Source organism: Scomber scombrus, chromosome 12, assembly GCF_963691925.1.
Source record: "Scomber scombrus chromosome 12, fScoSco1.1, whole genome shotgun sequence".
Classification (NCBI taxonomy): Eukaryota; Metazoa; Chordata; class Actinopteri; order Scombriformes; family Scombridae; genus Scomber; species Scomber scombrus.
The window spans coordinates 11387715-11409382 of record NC_084981.1 but is presented as its reverse complement, the minus strand read 5'-3'; the positions used below and the strand labels follow the sequence as shown (position 1 = coordinate 11409382).

The 21668-nt window shown below is 42.2% G+C and overlaps 1 protein-coding gene across 4 annotated transcripts; it reads right to left on the bottom strand.

The window, feature by feature from the left end:
• Window positions 1-2024: 2024 nt before the first annotated feature.
• foxn2a (forkhead box N2a) lies at window positions 2025-21563 on the bottom strand. 4 transcript variants are annotated; one of them, XM_062430347.1, is made up of 6 exons: window positions 21462-21563; window positions 10345-10922; window positions 7609-7733; window positions 7349-7398; window positions 6619-6687; window positions 2025-5870 (listed from the first exon to the last, which is right to left on the bottom strand). In XM_062430347.1, exons 2-6 carry the CDS (start codon window positions 10906-10908, stop codon window positions 5446-5448), a joined length of 1233 nt encoding a protein of 410 aa, XP_062286331.1. In that variant the 5' UTR covers window positions 10909-10922; window positions 21462-21563; the 3' UTR covers window positions 2025-5445. The 4 variants fall into 4 exon arrangements, with proteins under 4 accessions (XP_062286331.1, XP_062286332.1, XP_062286330.1 ...); XM_062430348.1 differs by lacking the exon at window positions 21462-21563 and adding an exon at window positions 17521-18253; XM_062430346.1 differs by lacking the exon at window positions 21462-21563 and adding an exon at window positions 17620-18253.
• Between the last annotated feature and the right edge of the window lie 105 nt (window positions 21564-21668).

Genomic DNA, 21668 nt, shown 5'->3' with positions numbered 1-21668 from the left:
TCCTAATATTTTACCACCCTCATGTATGTTAATGGAGTTGACTAAATATATGGAATACCATTTAATATAATACACCCTAATACACCAGCATCACCCGCTACAACCTCAATAATAAACATAAAGTAGAATTATCACCTTCTTGACAATGTCAACAAAAACTGGAACTGTATAAACTTCATAAATGTAGAATTTAAAGCAGAGCTGTTGTGTTAGATTAAATTAGATTGCACAAGTGTACCTAATAAAGAGGCCAGTGAGTGTATGATTATATCAGATACAATTATGTTTTTTTATATAAACTACCCAACAGCCCCACCTCAACCAGCAACAACCATTAAATATTGTTAAAACATATTATTCACAGCACAATCCGAATTATTTATTGTACCAAGTAGCAAACACAAGGAATTCAGTGTGGTCCAGATGTCAACAGAAAAAGCAATAAAGATTAACATTAAAGAATAAACATAAACATAACAGTCCAAGAAAGTTAAACAGAACTATGAGTACCAATAAATATGTAAACATACATTTGTGTGTAAATAAACTATATGTGTGCATTAACAGGATATATATGTACAGTTAACAATTTTAAAAATAATCAAATCTATATACATCTACACAGTGCAGTATACACAATATGAGTTAGAATGAGATATGGAAGTGGATATCAATAATAATAATTGTCAAATAATATAATTTATACTTTTGTGTTTTTACTGAAATATACTGTAATATACTGTACCTATTTGTGCATTTAATGGTAATTGTTGTTAGGTCTGAATATGATCACAAAATCACACAAAAAGAAAACATCCTTTCCACTCCTTTTACCTTACCATTAAGAGCCCTAATGCCATTTACATTTCGGTGCTGTGATGTCACTGATAAATTATTTACTGCTGAGTATGGTAGAGGTTGCATTAACAAAAACAAGGCCAGAAATCACACGCGGTTTGTTGCACAGTGTAGGATGGTCTCACACATGACCTCGTTTGAGCTAGAAGTGAAATGACATGTTGCTAATGCAGCCATCACCGCTCAAATCCTCCACGATTAATTTCACCTAATCCATATATAATCTCTCCATGTTTTCCCCACATAGTATTACTATCGCTTTAAAGAAATCATAACTGTGTTTTTCTTATTAAATTTGAAAAAGTATTTGTGAAAAAAGACATTTGTGTGATTATTTTGTTTCATAAAAAAAGACATTTCCTCTGCTTCTCTCTCACTACTCCTGATCTTAAATGCATACAAGCAAAACACAAACTCTCACACGCACACCACAGCCAGTGGCTCCAGCATTGTCTGGTTGCCTGGCAACTGTCGGCGTGGCGTGGTTGCTAGGGCCGTGTAGGGGGGAGTAGGGAGGGTGATGCTGCTCTGATTTCCAGCTGAATTGAGGCAGTCAGTAGGGAGAAGCCCCCCTCTTCCAGTCGACACACAGGACTCTATTGAACAATAGAGCTGTGCCAATGGGCCTGAGGCTAGTCAGACAAGCCCTTGTTCAGGGTCACACTGTGTTCATCCCACAGTCCTCCATGACTAATTAACTTACAGCGAAGTGTCGTTAGGACATTTGATGATGCATCCATCACTGGCACAGCCCAGGAATCTATATTAATGTGAGGTGCGTTTCTGGCAGCCTGCCATGTCGGTGCATTCAAATGACATGTAGAAGAAAAAGGGAAAGTGTGGTGGAGCCGCCACACGTAGTGCTGAGCACAGCTTGTGCAGTCAAAACAGCGCTGAACTGCTGGACTTGGTGGGGAAATATTTGCCAGCTGCAACATTGTTATGTGAAAACTGAGAAAGTAGCCGCATGAAAAGAGCTATTCTAGAGAATAGACTATGATTAGGGTGGGATGTTTATCTTGTGGCTTTCACAGCAGGTGGCAATGTTGATCAAAAATGTAGGAAGTATAGGCTACTAATGTAAACTGATGGCATTCTTGTGTTGCGGACCAGAGTTCATATTTCTATTTAAAGCTGAGAATAGAATAAAAAGATGCTCACAGTGATAACAAGAACAGGTTTTTATTAATATTTTGTAATACCATATATAATGCAATTGCATATCTTTGGCGAAAATAAATCTTATAAACATTTTATCAACAGAGGTTAGCATACAAAAACCAAAAAAGGTGTGTCGGTCCAATAGACATGGCAGACAACTGACACAAACCGATACTGGGCTGGCAGCTTTGTCAAATGCAACAAAATGTTCATCATACCCATAGGAACTGCAACAGAATTTTGAAAGAGTCACATAACCAATATTAAATAACAGCTGTTCAGCAGTGAAGCAACTGGCTTTTTTTTAAAGTTGGGTTAGTCCAAAATGTTCAGGTGGGCTCATCTACAGACAGTTCAACAACTCTTTTCACTCTGAGACCATCGTAAACGTTCTTTTGCAAGTGCTACAGAAAGAATGAGTGAGATCTCGAAACATTTTTCATGCAGTTGTCCCTAAATGTAACTACACAGCAGCAGCCTGGGGACCGAGTTAGTCTGTTCCAGTTTTCAGTGATAATCTAAACATTTTGATACATCCCATGACATTACCTGGAAGCATGAGTTATGAGAGGCAGTCTCTTTTTTCCCCCCAAACAGTTCTTATCTGTGACGAGATTGAGAGCAAATCAATTTACTTAAGTCATAATATCTAAACATAAACGATGAGACAAATGTAAAAATGATTAAATCAGCTTCAAAGAAATTACAGTACATGGGGAATGTGTCCATCGGAAATTTGATACCCCAGTTGTACGTCAATTTTGGCAACAAAAAGGTTTCAGGATTACTGTTAATCAACTATCCAGCCTAACAAAAAAGCAAAACAAAACATCAAGAAAACCTGGCAGTCATGGTTAAATTGAAAAAAAAATAAATAAATAAAAAAACACCCGCTCTAAAGACAGTAGACATTGGCAAAATACTTAATCACTATAACATAGTGAAAGAAAAAAAAGGTGTATTGCTGTAAAACAAAACAAGGAGAAAAACAAATACTTTCACACAGGGAGAAAAATTGATGTGCCCAGTCATTCTTTTCAAATGACCAGTGTTTGATAGAGTATGCATTCAATAATCCCATAAATTAATGTCATAAATAATGATTAATGAACAATAATTTGTTCTTTTTTTCACAGCTAAACAAGACCAGTGTATGTAAGTATTACTTCTGAGAACTGCAGCTTATTCTGCTAAGGACAGCTCCCACTCTAAAGTGACAAAAATAAACCAAAAGGATTGGTTAAGTCACTAAACTGACCAGAGTCCTCTCCCATTTCCTGTTCCGATGATTCAGAAAAAACTAGGGCATTGTTGCTCTAAATTGTGACTACATTGTGGCAGCAGGGGGGTTATAGTGACCATGGCCGTTTGCAGTTTTACATCAGTGGCACGAGAAAATGTTTGGCACTGACCATGCATGCTATACTAACAGTCACTGTGACACAATGAGATCTAGTCTTACTTTTTTTTTCTGTGGGAAGAAATTATATTATTCTGTTTGTTACCGTTCAATTCTTCGCTCCCATGCTACCTTGTATTATAAACCTGTGTTCACACAGGTTTTTTGTTAAAAGCTCAAATGAGAATTCAACACAAGTGGCTTGCAACTTCCCCTCAATGAACTGCATGCAATCAACTGACTATAAACACTCCATTTCACAGCTTGAGAAGAGAGCGAGCACTTCCTTATTTTGTTCGAGGAGGAAGAGCGAAGACGTAACACTAGTGGCCAGCCAGAGCTGAGGGCACAACATGAGAGCGGCGCAGGTTTTTCCAACATCTCGCCTGCGAGCGACTGCACACACACACACACACACACACACACACAATCCAGTTGTCTCTGGCTGTGACTTCTCCTTCTTTCTCCGACTGTGCTCTGCCTTTTTTTTTTTATTATTATATTAAATTTAAGCCAAAACAGGCACACCTTCCCTCAAGTTGAGTATTGGCCAAGAGCAAAATTAGCTGTGTAATTAAGTCATTTTCTAAAGAACATGGTTCGAAAAACATGGAAAACACATATGAAGGTACAATCAAAATGCAAACCCAAATAATGGAGCGAGAAGCTGTGTAATTTTAGGGTACCAACTGGTCCCAGCATACATACAGTACTGTACAGCTGTAGCAAGGAGATCTGTCATTCCACTAATTATATTCACTGAAGCAGTACGACTACTTTTTCAGTAGGAGAAGAGCAAACTCTTTGCTGTGACGACCGTCATCTCAGGTTTAGGCTGAAGTCATCAACATGCACTATGATACACACCCACACCCACACACACACACAGACACACAAATAAAATAAAATAAAATAAAATTAAAATAAAATCTATGGAGGATAACCTATGAACAAGTAGTGAACATCTGGCAATATGTGGCAGATGTTCACTTTGCATAGGCTGTCACCAAACACGTGAATATATGTTCTGTGTCTGCACAATAAATGTCAAAAAACACACTGATGAATGAAAAGGGGTTGACAGGATGAGCAGTAGATTTGCAAAATTAAAAAAATTAAAAAAAATTAAAAAACAGCTTTCATTTGTCAAGCGATCGCTGTGATGGCCGCACAAAATGGAGCGAAGTAGTATAGCTAACTTTGCAACTAAATTTGGCAGTGGCAGAGTAATACTATTTTCACATCTTGCTAATCCTGAAATAGAGCCGGAGCTCGTGTGTAATAAGTTTATCGCATAACAAGATCATAATACTACTCCATTCATTCTCTTAATTGTAAAGTTTAACTAGCATACTCAACTCTGAAAAATGCCACCATTGAATAAAGTCAAAAAAGTTAAGGTTGTGGATTAATTATTGCATCTCTCATACAAGAGGATTCGTAGAGTAAGGACTCCTTTCAAGAAAAAAAACAGTGGCATTTTTTTTCCCTTTAGCACAAAAAGAAAAAGAAAAACTGATAACACCAGGAGGTTAGATTTTGTCTGTTACAAACATGCACTCATTCGCTTCATAAATAGATTCACTTGGAAGAGGATACAGGTTTTGAGGAGGAAGCATGCAACGCTTTGAGTTATAAAACCTTCAGCTTTTCCCATGTCGTCTTTCAGAGGAAAAAAAAAAAAAAAAAGAATCTTGAATCACAATCGTCTAATCCAACAGAAGCAGGTAGGTCATTTTGGATAGGTATCTCGATGGTTCTCCATAGCCCAAACACCCACCCCGGCAGTTACCCCCGAGTTACAAAAGTCTCTATATGGCTTTGTTCTCCTGTGTGAACGATACTATTGCCATTTGTTTTGTTGGACAGGGATATCCCAAAAAAAAAAAAAAAAGGCTCAAAATGGCCAATGAACGATCAGATGAGGAGAAGGAGGCACACTGGGACACACGATCAGGGGTCAGAGGTTAGGGTTCACAGGGTCCGGAGTCTGATGATGAGGAGAGGGCGAGTAGGGGAGGTGGTCTTCATTTCCTGTTAAGTTTTGTGCTCTTGACAGTGCGTTTGGAGCCCTCCGTACAGCTGCGTATACCGGCGAGGTGCAGCAAGGAGCCTGCTGCTTCCTTCAGCTCCTCATCCAGCTCCGGCTTGGCCTCGCGTCGTGCCCTCTTGCCAGCGGGCCACTTGATAGCGGTCGGGCGCCGTGAAGTTTGGTGCACGCCCCTCTCGTCCCAGAGGTCGGAGTCCTCGTCACTGTGGAAGCCCTCGCTGCCGGCGCGGCGGGACTGCCTGCGGTCGCAGCCTCCTTCGTCGAGGGAGGACAGAGACGAGGAGGAGGAGCGGGAGGAGCAACGCTGCAGGGCTACGCTGCTGTAGTTGTGGTCCTGCTTTGGATCGCTGCTCACCAGGACAGAGTCGGGTCTGGAGAGGTCCAGTGGGCTGTCAGAATTGCCTGAGGAGAACAGAAGAAGCAGCGAGAGATAAGTATACATGCAAATGCAACAGCATATTTTTACAGGCCTGTTCCAACATGTTTATATCACATTTTTTCCTTATTGTATCACATTATCTTTCATTGTCAAACAAATGTTGTAAAAGGGCAGAAAGTTGTGTCATTTTGTGTTGTTTTTTAAACAGGCTTTAGTATCACTTTGGATGGACTTTAAAAAGTTGAAGCAACTCATTGTAACATTAAAGTAAACACGCTATCGAGTTGTTTTTTTCCAAAGAAAAAGCAGAAATCAGACACAGTGAACCACAAACTGTAGCTGTAGCTCATTTTGTTTACAAGTATAAAGCAGAACTAAGACTTGTCTCAACCCAAGAGGGAAAACCTGATTTAAAAATATCTTGTTGCATGCGTGTTCAAAACAAAGAGAGTACATATATTAGCACAAACCAGTCACATTAAACGATCCTTTGAGGGTTTTTGTATTCAATTAATTCAATTAATTACAAACAGGCTAAATACATTATAATCTAATGTAAAGCACGTGGCAAGTAATATATCAAAACAGCGACACTTTCTCAAACTGACTTTAGCGGGTTTTTTAATAGCAGAAACAAACAACAGGTGAGGGACACATCACAACTTAAAACAGCACACAAAATCAAAAGAATATTTAAGCAATGGTGGGGTGGTATGTCAGGAGAGTTGGAAGAGTGGGTGAAAAGTATGGCTGCCTGTGGATTTCTCTTACATGGGTCAACGTGGTGCCCAGGGGCAGAGTTTAAGAGCATCATGGCAGTGGCAGCATCAATGTCAGACTCTGGAAGAGGAGAGAACATGCATGATGGTCAGTCCTAAGGTGTGAAAGCATGGCAGCATGGCGTCTGTGCTAGAAGGCAGGGCTCTCCTTCATTAACGTTCAACTAGAGATGCATCGATCCAACTGATGCTTACTGAATGGATTGGATATGCAAAACAAATATTCCCCCGAAACAAACTAGGAGGATAAATTCAAGCCACTGATATGGAGAATGCATCCAATCTTTTTCAGACCTGACAAAGTGTCTAAAAGCCTCATAGCTCACTTCTGGGGTTCTAAATTATTAATGATTACCACACTCAGCACCAGCAGAACCTCTGCCTGTCGTCAAGGTTACAAATCCAAGAGGCAGAGAGGAGGGGAGAGGGAGAAAGAGGTGGCTGAGACATCGAGTGGGAGCCTCTCACCACTGTGGTCTAACATGAGGCATCAATGACTTGAAAGCAACAAATCAAACTAAGAGTTGAGGGATCGAAGCACAGTGACGCTGAATGTTCTGTGGGCTGAAATGTGCAAAAGCAACACAATCACAATACTGCACAAACATAAGATAGAAAACTGCACTGATTGGAATTTCTGTACGTCTGCAGAACGAGCAGCTTTTTATTGGATGTATGCAAACTTAAAAGGACAGGAGGGAGGAAGTTTGGTTCAGTCTCACCTTTAAATGAGCAGCCTTGTAGAAAGAGATGGCGTGGGGGTGAGGAGGCACTGCAAAAAGTAAACAAAAGACATGAAGGATGTGCTTTTGAGTTTGACAGCAGGTAGAAACAAAAGCGAATTGAGATCTTTAAAAACCTGATTACACTAATCACAAGACACCTCCACAAGAACAAACTGTTAAGTGGAGCTTCTTCACGGCAATGCCGATGCACAAGTTCATGACTCACAACATCCACACACTGACTGACGGAAGCTCACCTGGGTGGGGAGGCGGGTGGTGTGCAGAAGGCATGTGCGGCAGGGAAGTGCTGCTTTTTAAGGGCTTGGATCAGGTTGGGGCGGTACTCAGGGTCTACACACCAGAGAGAACCTTTTCCATTCGCCTGTAGAAAAGAAGAAGGAGAGTCAAACTTCTAAGCCAAGGTTGTGTAGAAAGTAAGGACCCCTGCGGCTACAAACAGCTGTGAGGGGAATTTAGATCCACCGTACATCAAATAGGTTGCTGTGAGTGTTTGAAAAGTTCAGCGTCAGTTCAGCCTCTGTCTCAAACAGGCAGTTTTATTTCCTGTCTCTTTGGCCCGCTGTGTTTTTATTGGCCGGCTTTCCGGAAGCCTGCAGAGGGTCAGAGTCGTGTTAACTTACAGCTGATGAAAACCATACATTTCCTGTTTGTGCAGCTTCATATTAAAAGCTTTTACATGAGGAAATGAAACGTTTTCCTCACCAAATTAGTGAAGCTTCATTAGTGGTCCTAAAAATAAGGCGACACAACAACATATGGAGATATTTGGAGCTCTTTTGTTCAGTAGATCAGTTAGAAATAATTCAGGAAGGAACAGTATAAGCAGAAACAGTCACAGTGATGATGATGATGATGATGATTATTATTATGATGATGTTTGATGAAGAGCTGCAAACCTCCAGCAGGTCAACTACTTATTTTACTTGGTGTGACTACCCCCAAAGTAAATGAAAAACGACAGTGTTAGCAGAGCAGAGCAGTGAACTAGCTGTGTGTGGGGTAGACGACCATATAAAGAAATCAGTCACAAACTGATGTCATCTCGAGCTGAAAGTAGAAAAAAATGGTAGAAAACCATTGGAAATCAAGCATTCAGAGCAGTCTGATTGGTGCTTTTTGCTCATTGGGATCATTTTCTACATATGTTTACTTCACTGTTTGACATTGTAACATTATACATATACACAAACATTTAGCGGCCACTCCATACAGGTAAGTATACCTGTTCAATCTAATGCTATCCAATACAACAGCTCTGCCATAAATTCCACTTTTACAAAGCTTATACATTTTCAGTTTTTGTTGACAATGTCAGAAAGAGGATGATTTCACTTTATTTCTATTATTGAGGTCACAGTGGGGTGTACTCAAGTGTATTACATTGAAAAGTGTCCCTAATATTTTACATAATAAAACACAATAGGTCCCCTTTGAGAAAAAGGTCAAGTGTAACCCTTACAGATTAGTCCACACACTATCAGTTGATTTTATACAAACTCCTAAACGAAAAAAGCTCAAGTTGCTTTTCCAAAAAAACTGACAAGTTACAACAATATTGAAATCGTAGCTCTAGAATAATGTATACAGTAGACTGCAGTGAGGTATTAGTGGTCTGACAAATTCCATTACAGTAAATCACATTGTGCATGAATGGCTAAAAAAAATTCACAGCATTCTGTGCTGAAGCTCACAGTATAAACCAGACAAGGCAGTGGAAAACAGCAACATGCTTTTTCTAAGAATCCATTAACAGGCTCAACAAAAGGAGGAAACAAGTGCCCCGCTGCACTATGTGAGGAATGAATTTGTCTGTTGGTGATGTGTGCTAACTGTCACTTTATCTGATGGTGGCGTATTCTTGCCCAGTTCGGGAGGGAGGGAGGGAGGGAGGGAGTGAGGGAGGAGAATAACCTTGACTCAGATTACCAACCAGCCCTGATGCAGGAAGAAGGAAATGTCTCCATGGCAACGGAAACCACCAGCTCAGTGTCATGTGAAACTGGTGCTGGTCTCTCAGCAGACGAAGGGCTCACGCTGTGCACCTGCACGCTGCGAGGGCCTGCACCACATCGTGTAGCTACTCGCTGAGTGCTAACCACCGTTCCCTCCCACAGTGGGAAAATATTGGTCCTAGCCAGGCACAGACTTGGCACCACGGGCTCTACCGGTCACACATCTGAACTCATACTGAAGCTCAATATGGCTACCATCAAGTTACTCCCTGGATCAGTTATACTAAGGTGTGACATACAAATGAAGTCTCTTGAAAACCTTTCCTCTCACAAACCGAAAACAACACTTTCCAGCTCATTTATGTACTCTCTGTTCCCCAACATGTTTTTTTTTATTTACTAAATCTAATTTCTCACTAATTTCCCCTTCAGATCAAAATGTTTCTGCAGGATATGAAGGGTGTGTTAATCCGTTTCTCACAAGCGTGTGCATTTGTTTTGTTTTGTTTTCTCTCTCTCTCTCTCTCTACATAGGAATAAATTAAAAAGGAGTAATTCTGCCCCAACAGGCTCACAAAAAATCTTCCGCTCACTGCTTTTGGTCAGGTTTCTTTTTGCAGTTCTAACTGCGACTTTTCCAACTGTGCGATGCTTCTCTGTCTGGTGAATCAGTTGCACTACCTTGTTGTGCGTATAAAGATAAAGTCCTATCTTAGTGTGCTGTGTTTGCATTTCCTCTGAAGGAGTATCTGCGACCTTGACTGGATTCCAGCCTTATCGCAGCAGAGTCAGAGGTCTGTGTTACAGTCCCAGACTCAGTCACAGGAGCCGGATTGCTGCCTTACACTGCAACGCACTGCTCACTGACGGTGTTTTTCTGCACAAAGCGGACATATTTTGGCCCGTGGAAATTTGAATATAATTGAACACAGGTGTACTCAAACCAAGCAGCGTGATCTGTTTTCTAAGTTGAAATCAGTGTGAATTGTGTGAAAGTTAGGAGACAGTTTGTTAACCTACCTTTCCTAAACTCCTCTCCACCTTGCGGAAGCATTTGTTCAGGGACAGGTTGTGACGCACTGAGTTCTTCCAACCAGTGGGAGCGTTGGAGAAATAAGGGAAGTGCTCAAGAATCCAGCCGTAGATTTCCTTGACGGGCAAAGACTTGCTGGGAGACTGCTCAATGGCCATGTAGATGAGGAGGGAAAATGAGAAAGGGGGCTTAGACTTCAAAGAGTCTCGCTCCCTGCCTCTGCCGTGTGACGAAGATGAGGAGGAGGAGGACGGGCCCTGGTTGGGCCCGCAGTCTCCCTCGATGTCGAAAAGAGGGCTGCCACTGGGCTGAGCTTCGGGGCCTCCCAGAGTGAAGTTCTGAAGCAGGTTCTCATGGAGCCAGTTGAGGTTGGTAAGCTCCTCGTCCTCGTTGCCTCCGGTCCGATCGACGCTGGTCGCCAACGGACTGGACGCACACTCCGCCTCTGGCAGCGTTCCCACACCACAAACACCTCTGAGCCCTGTCCGCTCTTCTTGCATACCCGGAATTTCCGTTTTCTTATCTGGTGACATCCCAATGATTGGACCCATTAAATCAAAGAGGTCTGTAGAAGGAGAAGAAAAGAGAAAATTGTTAATGATTGAGAGGTCACAAAATCACAGTTTCTGATAGCGAGCTGATTTCAAAATAAAGTTGGCAGAATGAAGTAAGTGGATGCGACATATTGGAATGATGTGCTCTTCCAAGCGTTGACCTTGTTTTCTTAAGTTTCCCCTGAGGGCACACCCCCTGTAGCTGTCTGCCTCTATCCCACTTCCTGGCACTCTCCTCTCTCTCATCGCCCCTCTCCTCCACGCCTGGTGAGGATGGAAAGGCTCTCAGCTCTCCCCCTCTTGACTCCAGCCAAAAGGACCTTGGAGGAGTCCCTCTCGAGCAACTGAACCGACTTAAGTCTCCACTCCTTGACGCCCACCTCGTTTCCAGACAAGACCCAGCTGCTCCTTATGTGTAAATGAGCATGAAACCATCCGGCGACTGCAGGAATGAGTGGAAGGTCTCTATCTTATGGAGTGGATGGCTCTTACAGGCTGATGTGCATTCAGCCAGGATCAAGTCTCAATTTGTCACATGCCGGATTAAGTAGTGTAAAGAGGCTACAGACCCAGGAGTTGTCAGTCATTAGGAAATTCAACACTGCCAACAGCCTTGCATCATTAACCAATTCAACCCAAGTCCTCTTATTAATGAGACTACTGTCCTTTTTCCTTTGCTGTCAATGTATTGTTGTGAGTAATACAGTGAAAAGATTTATTTGAAGGAACCAAAAACAAGTAGTCAATGTCCAGGCGGCCTGCGCATATTTTAACTTTTTTTCTTCTTCTTAAACTTAACCCGCATCATCTTTAGTTGAAATAAGTTTTGCTGAGTAAAGTCTAAAATCCATAAATACAAGCTGTGGTCTTACATGCAGCCTGGTGAGGCCAGCAGCACAAAGAGACCCCCTCTTTGGCTCGGCTCACAACACGCTTTAAGTCCTGGGTGTCACCATGACAACCATGCCATCCCTTCAATTAAAGAGCAGAAATCCCACAAACAAGAGTCAATAAGAAAATAAGTAATCCATGCTGGCTGGCTCTACCACAGGCGACCGCTGAGCAGCCTCACAGTGACGAAATGCTCCCGCTACACCCCCGTGTGTGGACACCAGATGCCCTGGTCTGCGGTGGTCTGGGGATGCTCTGGATCTGGACCGAGATGGAGCAGGGCTTGAAGGGTAAAGGCGCGCAGAGTGTGGCTCTATAGGCATATATTTTCATTCCTGCGATAAGATAAGAAGTGGGTCAAACTCCAGAGTGTTTGCACAGCGGGTGAGACAGGAGAGGGAGTATAACCACACACACACACACACACACACACACACACACACACACACACACACACACACACACACACACACACACACACACACACACACACACACACACACACACACACACACACACACACACACACACACACACACACACACACACACACACACACACACACACACACACACACACACACACACACACACACACACACACACACACACACACACACACACACACACAAATCAGTCACTCAAAGCCAGTCAGCGAGGAAAGGAGGGGGAAAGAGGCATTAGTACATTTACAGAATGACCACTCAACTCTGGATGAGGGGATAAACACATAGCAGACAGATCCTGTTTTGCTTTAGAGTGACTTCTAAATCCAGGGGCCGTGATTTCTTTATACTAGAAGTGTTCTACATCTATATAGGTGAGGTTGAGGTAGCTGCGTCATCCCGCGTTCGGCTCGTCAGCTCTCTATTGTCTGCGTTCGAATGTGTCAGCACCATTTAAAGATTTCTTGTGTGCTGCATTTACTCCTGCGAGAAAAGGAAGTGGAAAAGCTTTCCAGGTCAAAGGCAAAGGGACAGGCGGAGTGAACATAGGAAGAGTCATAACAATAGGGAAATCCTTTTATGGAAGGGCAGAGCAAGTGAGAAAGAGAAGCTGAGGTGTGTGTGTGTGTGTGTGTGTGTGTGTGTGTGAGACTGATAGACACACGAACAGCAGAGGCTGAGAGCTTGTGAGGTAGGCTGTATTAGTTATCTCCAGTCTAGGATGAATCACGGCGCAAAGTAGAGCAATCAGATATGTCAGGAAGCGAGAGAACTGCCCATTTGCGTTAAAAGAGAAATCTCCGCTCGACAGACCAAAACGCTAAAAGATACCCCCCCGACATGACAGGTTCCTACTATGAACGAATTTACAAATAGAGAGGGGGCCGAGCGGAGAGAGCAGGGTTCACCTTTCCTAAATTTCTGATTAAATTTAGCTATGTTTATATAGTCGCAAATACTATGTAGAAAGAGTGCTTTTTTTTTTTTACAATATTAGCAGAGGGATGTTGAGGGGTTGAGGATGTCATTTGACAGCTGAGGCTAAATTTAAACCAAAGGAACTGTAGATACATGGATCATGTAGCCGACTGATCAGCCATCCTGATTAAGGCTGTTTTGTGAGAGGTCTAGTTGCCTAATACGTGCTGTCAACAAGCATTTAGCCGCAGTCAGCCTCAAAGCATAGGTTTGGCAGAGAGACACTGTGACTGCATCATGTCTACCTTTGATTAAAAGGTGTGGCCAAACTGTTTTCTGAAGCCAGACTTGACTGTAAACACTTCATTCAGTCGTTTGCCCTTTCTTCTCAAAATCAGGCCGTGAATGTGAATCTGATTGAGTTTTGTTGCCGGGAGATGAAAAAAAGTCACGGCCCCGGTTAAAGCCCGGGGAAAAGTTTCAGACCGCTGATTAACCTTAAAGCACAAGAGAGCTTCGCAACCTCGGCCCGTCCCCACCACCCTGACCTCTCAGCCGGGCCCTCGGGTGCCAGAGTGTGCTTATCCTCTATGAGTAGCTCCTCCAGAAGACCCCGTCATTTAAATATCAACAGAAGGCGCGGGGCAGGCGGCTGAGTTAGCTGCCTCGCATCCAGCCAAACACAGGAAGTGCTTTACCGTGATTGCAGCTGGTCAATTACTGCCGCCGCTGCGATGATCGTGGTTATCATTGCTCTTATGAAAAGGCATCAAAGAGAGGGGGCCGGGAACGCAGTGAATCATGGGACACTAGAGTGTAAAGAGTGTAAAGAGAGAGGGGAGAGGGGGCTAATAAGCCGAACTGGCCTGTTGACTGCAGCTCATCCTTGAAAATACACCAAAGCTGCAATGGTGATGACCTGATGGCTCATCTGCAAGTTAAAATAGGCCCGTGCACCGCCAGCCTCATCATATTCATGTGCAAACAGGCAGGGACTAACAGCAGGTGCCAAGGCACATTTTTCCCCCCTTTCAAACTGCTCTTTTATCCTGTTAAGCACTTAGCCTATTCAAAAAACACACAAAGACATATGGAGATAGCTTTAAGTGGCGAATCAAGCCATTGATGTGTCAACTATGTACAGAGGAATGTAAAGGAGACGATGGTGGCGTCAAAATGAAGAGGTGCTGGTTTGAGTTGTTTCTGGGAGCGAATCTCATGATCAGGACTCAGTTGCCACGGCAGCCGATGTTGTAAGGGAAGCAATTGTGCTCATGTCTGTGCATGAAGAGAGAGCTAATGTGGGGAGATCAATACAGGCGGAAAATGCTGAGGCCAGCAGTCTACTGCTGTTCTCCACAAACCTGTCTGACAAAGAGCAGTGGGAAAGGCCACAGCCAACCTGGATGTCATGGGACTAAGTGCCATTAAGGCAGACTTTATAACACCCCTACGCTCTTTTTTTAAGGAAAAAAAATACACACGACTTAACATTTCTATATGAACAACAGAACAACATTTCATGAGAAAAAAAACAGCGATTTTATATTTAACTGCCTTGATTTTATACACGCCACACCCGCTTCACACAAATGAAACCAGCCGACACAAACCAGTTACACCTCTGTAACAGATACATAAAGGTGTGCCGCAGAGCTCCATGGCAAGGGCTGTTATTTGAAACCCTAACTGATATTTAGGTGACTACCCAGTCTGGCTGGAGCTCTCTAAAAATGTGAATGAGACAAAGGGGGGCTGAGCTGGACTGGGAGAGAGAGAGAGGCTGTTCTAGAGCGAGGTAGCCAAGTGGCAGTCTTTTATTTTATGGGAGGGTCAAATTATGTCATGGCAAACAAAGCATCCATTAATGCGAAGGCTAATCAGGCTATGTTCAAGTCTAAATGACACATTTTTAAATAAAAAACGCTCAATGGATATAAACGATCTAGTCGGCGCCCAAGGTGAAAGCAAATGAAAAAAAGACTCACACAAAAAGTGTTACAATTGGCCCTAAACTCGGCTCGTACAAAGGAGCAGTTGTTTTTGCTCTAGTCATGTTTCTGAAGCGCTCAGTATTCACCTCACAGTTTTCAAACAGAGGACCGGGAGGGAAGGAAACACCTCCTGCCTGTTGAGGAAGTTCATTTTCAGAAAACAGATTCAGATTTCACACAGAGACAGTTAGGCCTGCTCCACTCCACACTAAAACAGGAGCGACGAGAGGCAGCGTCTAATGAAGCAGCCGTATTTACTTTGGCAATCTTTGGATTCTAGCAGCGTGTAGCTTATAGACAGCGTCAGATACAATGCTGAAAACACCCGGGGCCCACCCGATGTAGCCGTTTGATGCAATTACAACAACAGTCAGGGTAAAGCAAGCAAACAAAAACAATGGAGGGTGATTGCGGCTGTTCATCAGGAGACAAACTTCACACACTTACTTCAATCTTAAACACGCAGCGCTGCACTTCGACTGTCAATAGAGGTGAGGCCTTCCAAAGTACAGCCCCCCCCCGCCGACAGTGAAACTTTATCTCTTGGGTCATGTGGCCATAGACCAGTGTACAAACACGCCAATCAACATGTGCATCTGACTCATATACTTTCAAATACCAAAAAACAGCAGCAATTGCAAGGCCGAAAGCTTTAGGCGTTCTGTCCACTAAGGTCCAAACCATGGTCACAAAAAGACTAACAAGTTGATTCATTAAAAGCCTCAATACTTAATGTGCCTTCCTCAGTTCAAGTTCTAACATAACCTCACTGGGAATTTACTTTTATAAATACTGTATACAAACACTCTAAATGTTTGCCATTTTGAAGATATTGTGTACAAGGCGCACAGAAATCCTTCTGTGCGCCTTCAAGGAAAAATCATGTTACAAAAGCCTCTCTTCCTAAATCATTACAAACTCTTAAAAGGCCTAAATAACAACTTCAGGACAGTTGGGAGTAGCCTGCATGCAGAAAATGAAAATATTTACTGAAGCTTCTAAAATGAGCAAATCACTACAAACATGTACGCACAACATAATATGAAGATGTGAGAAGTGAGTGGCAGTAATGTAACATGCAGGTGGGAAACATGTTGTGACCTCAGTGGCTTTTCTCCTATCAACACTGGTTGTCATATTACAGCCTCTTGTGTTCATCTGTCACTGCTGATTCATTAACATCAGCTTCTTCAATACATCATTTACTTTTAAAAGACAGGCACCAATAAATCAACATCAAATGCTGTTTTCTGTAAATGTAGTTATCATAATCAATCCCTCCATGTTTCCTTTTAAAATGTGAGTTTCTTTACTGATAACAAAACGCTACATTTTCCATGTTTATTGTCTTAAAGCAGATAAACTTACATGAACATTTCTTGTAGACTTATTTGTATCAATTCTCAGTACAAGAAAGTTGTAGAGGTTTGTTATCCAATCCCATGGTGAAACCAGAGCTACTAGCTTTTTTTATATATATATACATGTACTGTGCATGGCCTCACTTACATCCTCTGCTCGAATAAAGTTTACTTTAACAACATTTTGTGCAATAAATCAAATCACCATGGTGATCTGATGACAATGCCAGACTTTTAAAAATAGAAAAGCTCCAGACATGCTCTAGTAAACTGAGCTCCGTACTTATTGATGGATGGAGCTGTTTGAAGATCACAGTGTAAAACTCTCATTCAAATAACGGTGAATGTCGAATCAGTTATAGGTTTACGTTTCTCTCGGTCAAACACTTCAGCTTTACTGATGCTGCTGATTATTTTTGTCGGTTTATGGTTTTGTTGCACCCCGTTAACCCCCCCCACACACACACACACGCACACAAACACACATCGTCAATTAAATAAATCCCGTTAATTCAGCCAGGAGTGACGAGACAAAGCCCCATTGTGACACAGGACACAGCCGTGCTTTCCTCTTCCTTTCTCTCAATCAAGGAAACGGTCACATTGGTGTTGCTTTTGGAGGGGCAGGTCCTAATGGGCTGCGTCTCGAGTCCACCCCGTCAGAAAAGAGACAGGCGAAGGGGAGAGTCAGGGGGTTAGAGTGGCAGGGACGAGGGGGGGGGGGGGGGGGGGGGGGAAATACACACATTGCCCATATGTAACTTCTGTAAATACACACAAACAGGCAGGCTCAAAGAGGAAAAACTGAGAAACAAACTCAATTCTCATTTGGACAACCAATTCTCACCCTGATGTCTTAGTAGATGTAAAATGATGTGAAATATTTTTTAAAAACAGATAACTTGACCATGACCAGACAACCCAAATAAAAAGGAGGCAACACATAGGTGGAAAAATGCCGCTACAGTCGTGAATATTTGCATCCCGAATTCAGAGTTACCACATAGATAGCAGGATTAGAAGAACATCACAGAACCAGGACAGCAGAGCAGACTACAGACTCCACAGGATCTCTGTCCCAGCAGTGGTGGGTACGCACAGCGGCTGTGATCAGGTGGTGAAACACACGCAGCTTCAATCATCTCAAGTCAGTCAACACAAAACTGCAATGGGCGCTTCAGAGGCAGTCCGCTTCACAGGCCGAAATAGGTCGACGTCAGCAGTTCGGTCGGCGCTCACTGATTGGTGATTGATCCCAGACAGATGTGTGAGGTCCTCATAATGACATGTAAAGAAGATCAACAATTTCTTTATAAAAAAAATCTTGTTATCACTTATAATTATTGTAAATGATTTATGCAATGTAAATGTGCCGCAACACTGAAATATGCACACCACAGCATAATGATGGGAAGTAGAATCACTGGAAATGAGCAGAGACAATAAACTTCCTTCTTCTATAAATCAAATTATTCAAACCTTTTCCAATTACAAATCAAAACGGCTTCGTCAATCCAACAATTTCAAACACTCAGCATAATCACAGTCACACAGGACTTGGTAATTACAGGGTTTCCAGAGAACAATAGGTTATAAAGCTCTTTCTCCTCCGTCAATCTATGAGAAACCTCTGCAGGTTTAGACTTGGTTAAGCAATCCCACAAGTTTCTCATATATGGGTCAGCTTTCGTAATGAATTTAATACCACAGCCCTATGTGTAGCTACAAAGAACATGGCGGATTTTAGAGGACGCAACCTTTCTTTTACTTTGGGTCAGAGTACACAATTCTGTGATAAGACTGGTTACATGACAACACACCACCATTTTAAAACTGCACTTTCTGTGCCAGGCATGCGTAGATAAGGAGTAACAAATGCAAGCTACACTCCAGCGTTTGCTTTAGTATTTCCTTTATGAAGATGTTTTATATATTCAGTATATTGTGCTGACTGAACAAAAAACAGGGGTATGTACATTAGATATTCACCTCATCAAAACACTGTGTTTTGGTGGTCTCTTTTGTCACAACGCTTCACTGTCACCATACATACTCTGAGGAGCATCTTCCTGTTACTGTCACTAATACAGTACAACTTCTTAGAAAAGTGACACCAGTGTGTTTACCAAGTTGTAAAAATGAAGGGTGGCATTGTTAAGAGGTCTAGATGAGCTTGAGATACATTTGATACTACTGTGTCTATTACAGTGCTCACTCAGTGTAAAATATCTCAATAATGTGAAATGAGGCCTGTGTCAGTATAGTCAAAACATGGACATTAAGCAATGCATCAAAGAAAGCGGCTGTCAGACCTCAATACAATTAAATTCTGCTAAAATACACTCATCATGGCTTCAGGGATGGCACTGTCTGCCCGTCGGTCCAGACTGAAATATCTCAACAACTCAACAGTTGTTGAATTTCTCTACAAAATTGAAAGGCAGTCTATCAATTCAATTTCATCTGGTCCCCAAATGATGAATCCAAATGACTTTTTCTCTATTGCATCTAAGTCAAAATATCACTTTGTTGAATGGTTTAGGATCAAATTCCTGCAAAATTAATGACATTCTAAGCTTTATTTTTTGTGTTAAATAGCACATGGCAGCAAACTAGCATGATAAACTAAGACGGTGGGCATATAACTGCTAAACATCATTCCGTCAGCAACATCGTGGTGAACATGTTAGCATTAAGCTCAAAGCACAAAAATGTTGATGGGGGTTTGCACTATTCAGGATTTTGCAACTCTGGAAAGTTATTAGTGTGACAATTATTTTCTCTTTCATGGTGATGATAAGCAGGTAAACAATAGACGTACTCTGTTAATGTTACAAAGGAATTTTCCAGGAATGTGCGCTTGAATGTTTTTGATTGACAGCACGTTACGTCGCAGAAAAAGTTGAGTCTGGTCCAACTTTTGTGTCGGGCCAACAGGCTGCCACCACTCAAAAGAACGACAGGGCTGCGTTTTTCACGTAAGGCTAATGTCAGTCTGAACGCAGCCCCACGCTGGCTGTAGACAAATTGCATTTGAGCACTGCTGACAATAGCAAACGATACTATGACTCGTGTAATTAAATATCACATGGACTGACTGTAAAGTTCAGTTTCAGTTCAACATCAATAAAAGCATCTGTCTCTCAAATATGGCAGTTCCCTGTAAGCCGCCCAACCATAAAGAGAAACATAGTACTTAAACCATAAAGGTGATGCTACTTATATTAACTACAATCCTAGAGGCCTCTTCCACCAATTGAAATAACCTTTTAATGGTTCAAAACTAAAGATAACCAATCTGTGCTCACAATAGATCAGGTCCTTGTAGTTATTAAAGCCATTTCACATCAGCAATAACAGCATCACTGGGTTACGACAAGTCTTATTTATAGTAATGAATGTCAGTAAAGTTAGCAGGCACTCGTCTATTCTGGGAGGCAGAAGTGCTTACCCTTCAGAGGCTTCTGTACATACATACAGAGGTGTGATACATGTTAAGACCACAAACAACAACAAAGACAACAGATGGTTCTGACCTACAATATGACCATGGAAATTATGGCAGTAAAGTCAGACTCATAACATCTGTCTCTTTTTTTTTTGGTCTTCTCCCCCTTAATCTCCTGTTGCCTTTGTCTTATATTTATCACTGGGGCTTTAACAACTGTCGAGCAGGAATAAAGGAACAATGTCAGTCTTCATTAATGTCATAACCACACAACAGAGGGGGGGGGGGGGGGGGGGGGGGGATCCCATCACTTTTTCCCCCCAAAATATAAACAGAAACCTCAAAGTACACAATGAATTTTAGATGAGATTTGTCCAGTCCAGTAAAATCAACACTGACAGGTAGCTTGGTAGAGAAAGTAGAAGAGCAGACACGTGGAATAAAACAAACTATACAGTATGAAGACCTATTTAACAACAACAACGTATAGTACTATATAGTTCCAACTGGATATTTTTTCTTACTCTCTGACATTTGTTTGTAGAGCACTCTGCAGCTATCTGGGACAATCTTGTGATAATCCATTACATCATGTGCTTAGCCAGTCAGTGTAGCCTCACAACCTCTGGTACCATAAAAATATACCACGAATTATTCATGTATTTATAGATATGGAGTGCAGGAGATGTGCCTTCAATTAACGCCACACAAAAACTTCATTTAATATCATTATCTAGGCTACAACAACTTGAGTAACAGAAGACATTTAAAGGAAGTCTCATAACTCGAGTGAGAAAACTACACTCCTAAGTGCTGTTAGCAAAGAAAACTAGTATATAGATATAAACTGTGACATTAAACACCGCGGACTCAATGCTACACTCACACAGACACACACACACACACACGCGCGCGCGCGCGCACACGCACACACGCACATAAGCCGTCACACAATGAGGAATACAAAGTTACACAGAATGACGTGTACTATTGCACAACACTTCCCGACAGACCGGACTCGGTACGAAGTATAACTTAACACCGGTAAACGACATTATGTTTTAGCTTTAACCACAACAACTTCAGCATTAGCTCAGCCAGCACAACCCCGTGAAGACAAGTAGCGTTAGCAGCAGTCGCTCGGTGGGTCAGTGAAGGAAAATCTACCGCTAGTGTTAGCATTATATTTTCAATACTATTATAATGTTTCCGTTCGGTTATATGAAACGATAACTATCATTCGCTGCTGTATAAACATCCCTCTACATAGTTCAAGCTTCGAGCCCAGGAGTAAGTAACGTTAACATTAGCTAGCTGGCCACATGCTGTCGCTTGTTCTGCCATGCTGGCTGCTCTAAGCAAAGTCACTTGACCACATTTACTTTTAGCTTGTTCGAAAACACACACACACACATACACAGTACACACACACGCACCATGTCCTCTCGGCCACAAATAAAAATAAAAAAACAAAAAGCGGATTCTGTACTTACAATCATGCACGGCGTGCCTCGGTGTGGTAAGTTTAAAAGACACGACTGTGCGCAGTTTATTCCGATGTCTGTCTAGCACAATGTCAAGAGATCAGATCAGCAGCTGCTTCCTCCATACACGCAGCGCGCAGATCACACAGCGCACGGCAACGCTACCAAAACCCCTCGCCGTCGTCATGGCAACAGGCCCACTTCAGCCAATCACAG

Excerpts from the sequence above, each read along its gene's own strand:
- foxn2a (XM_062430344.1), bottom strand. The coding sequence starts at position 11,157 with ATGAGAGAGAGGAGAGTGCCAGGAAGTGGGATAGAGGCAGACAGCTAC. Across the intron at positions 7,399-7,608 it reads CCACCCGCCTCCCCACCCAG|TGCCTCCTCACCCCCACGCC; the intron begins GTGAGCTTCCGT and ends TACTTTTTGCAG. Across the intron at positions 5,871-6,618 it reads TGGGCACCACGTTGACCCAT|GCAATTCTGACAGCCCACTG; the intron begins GTAAGAGAAATC and ends TGTTCTCCTCAG.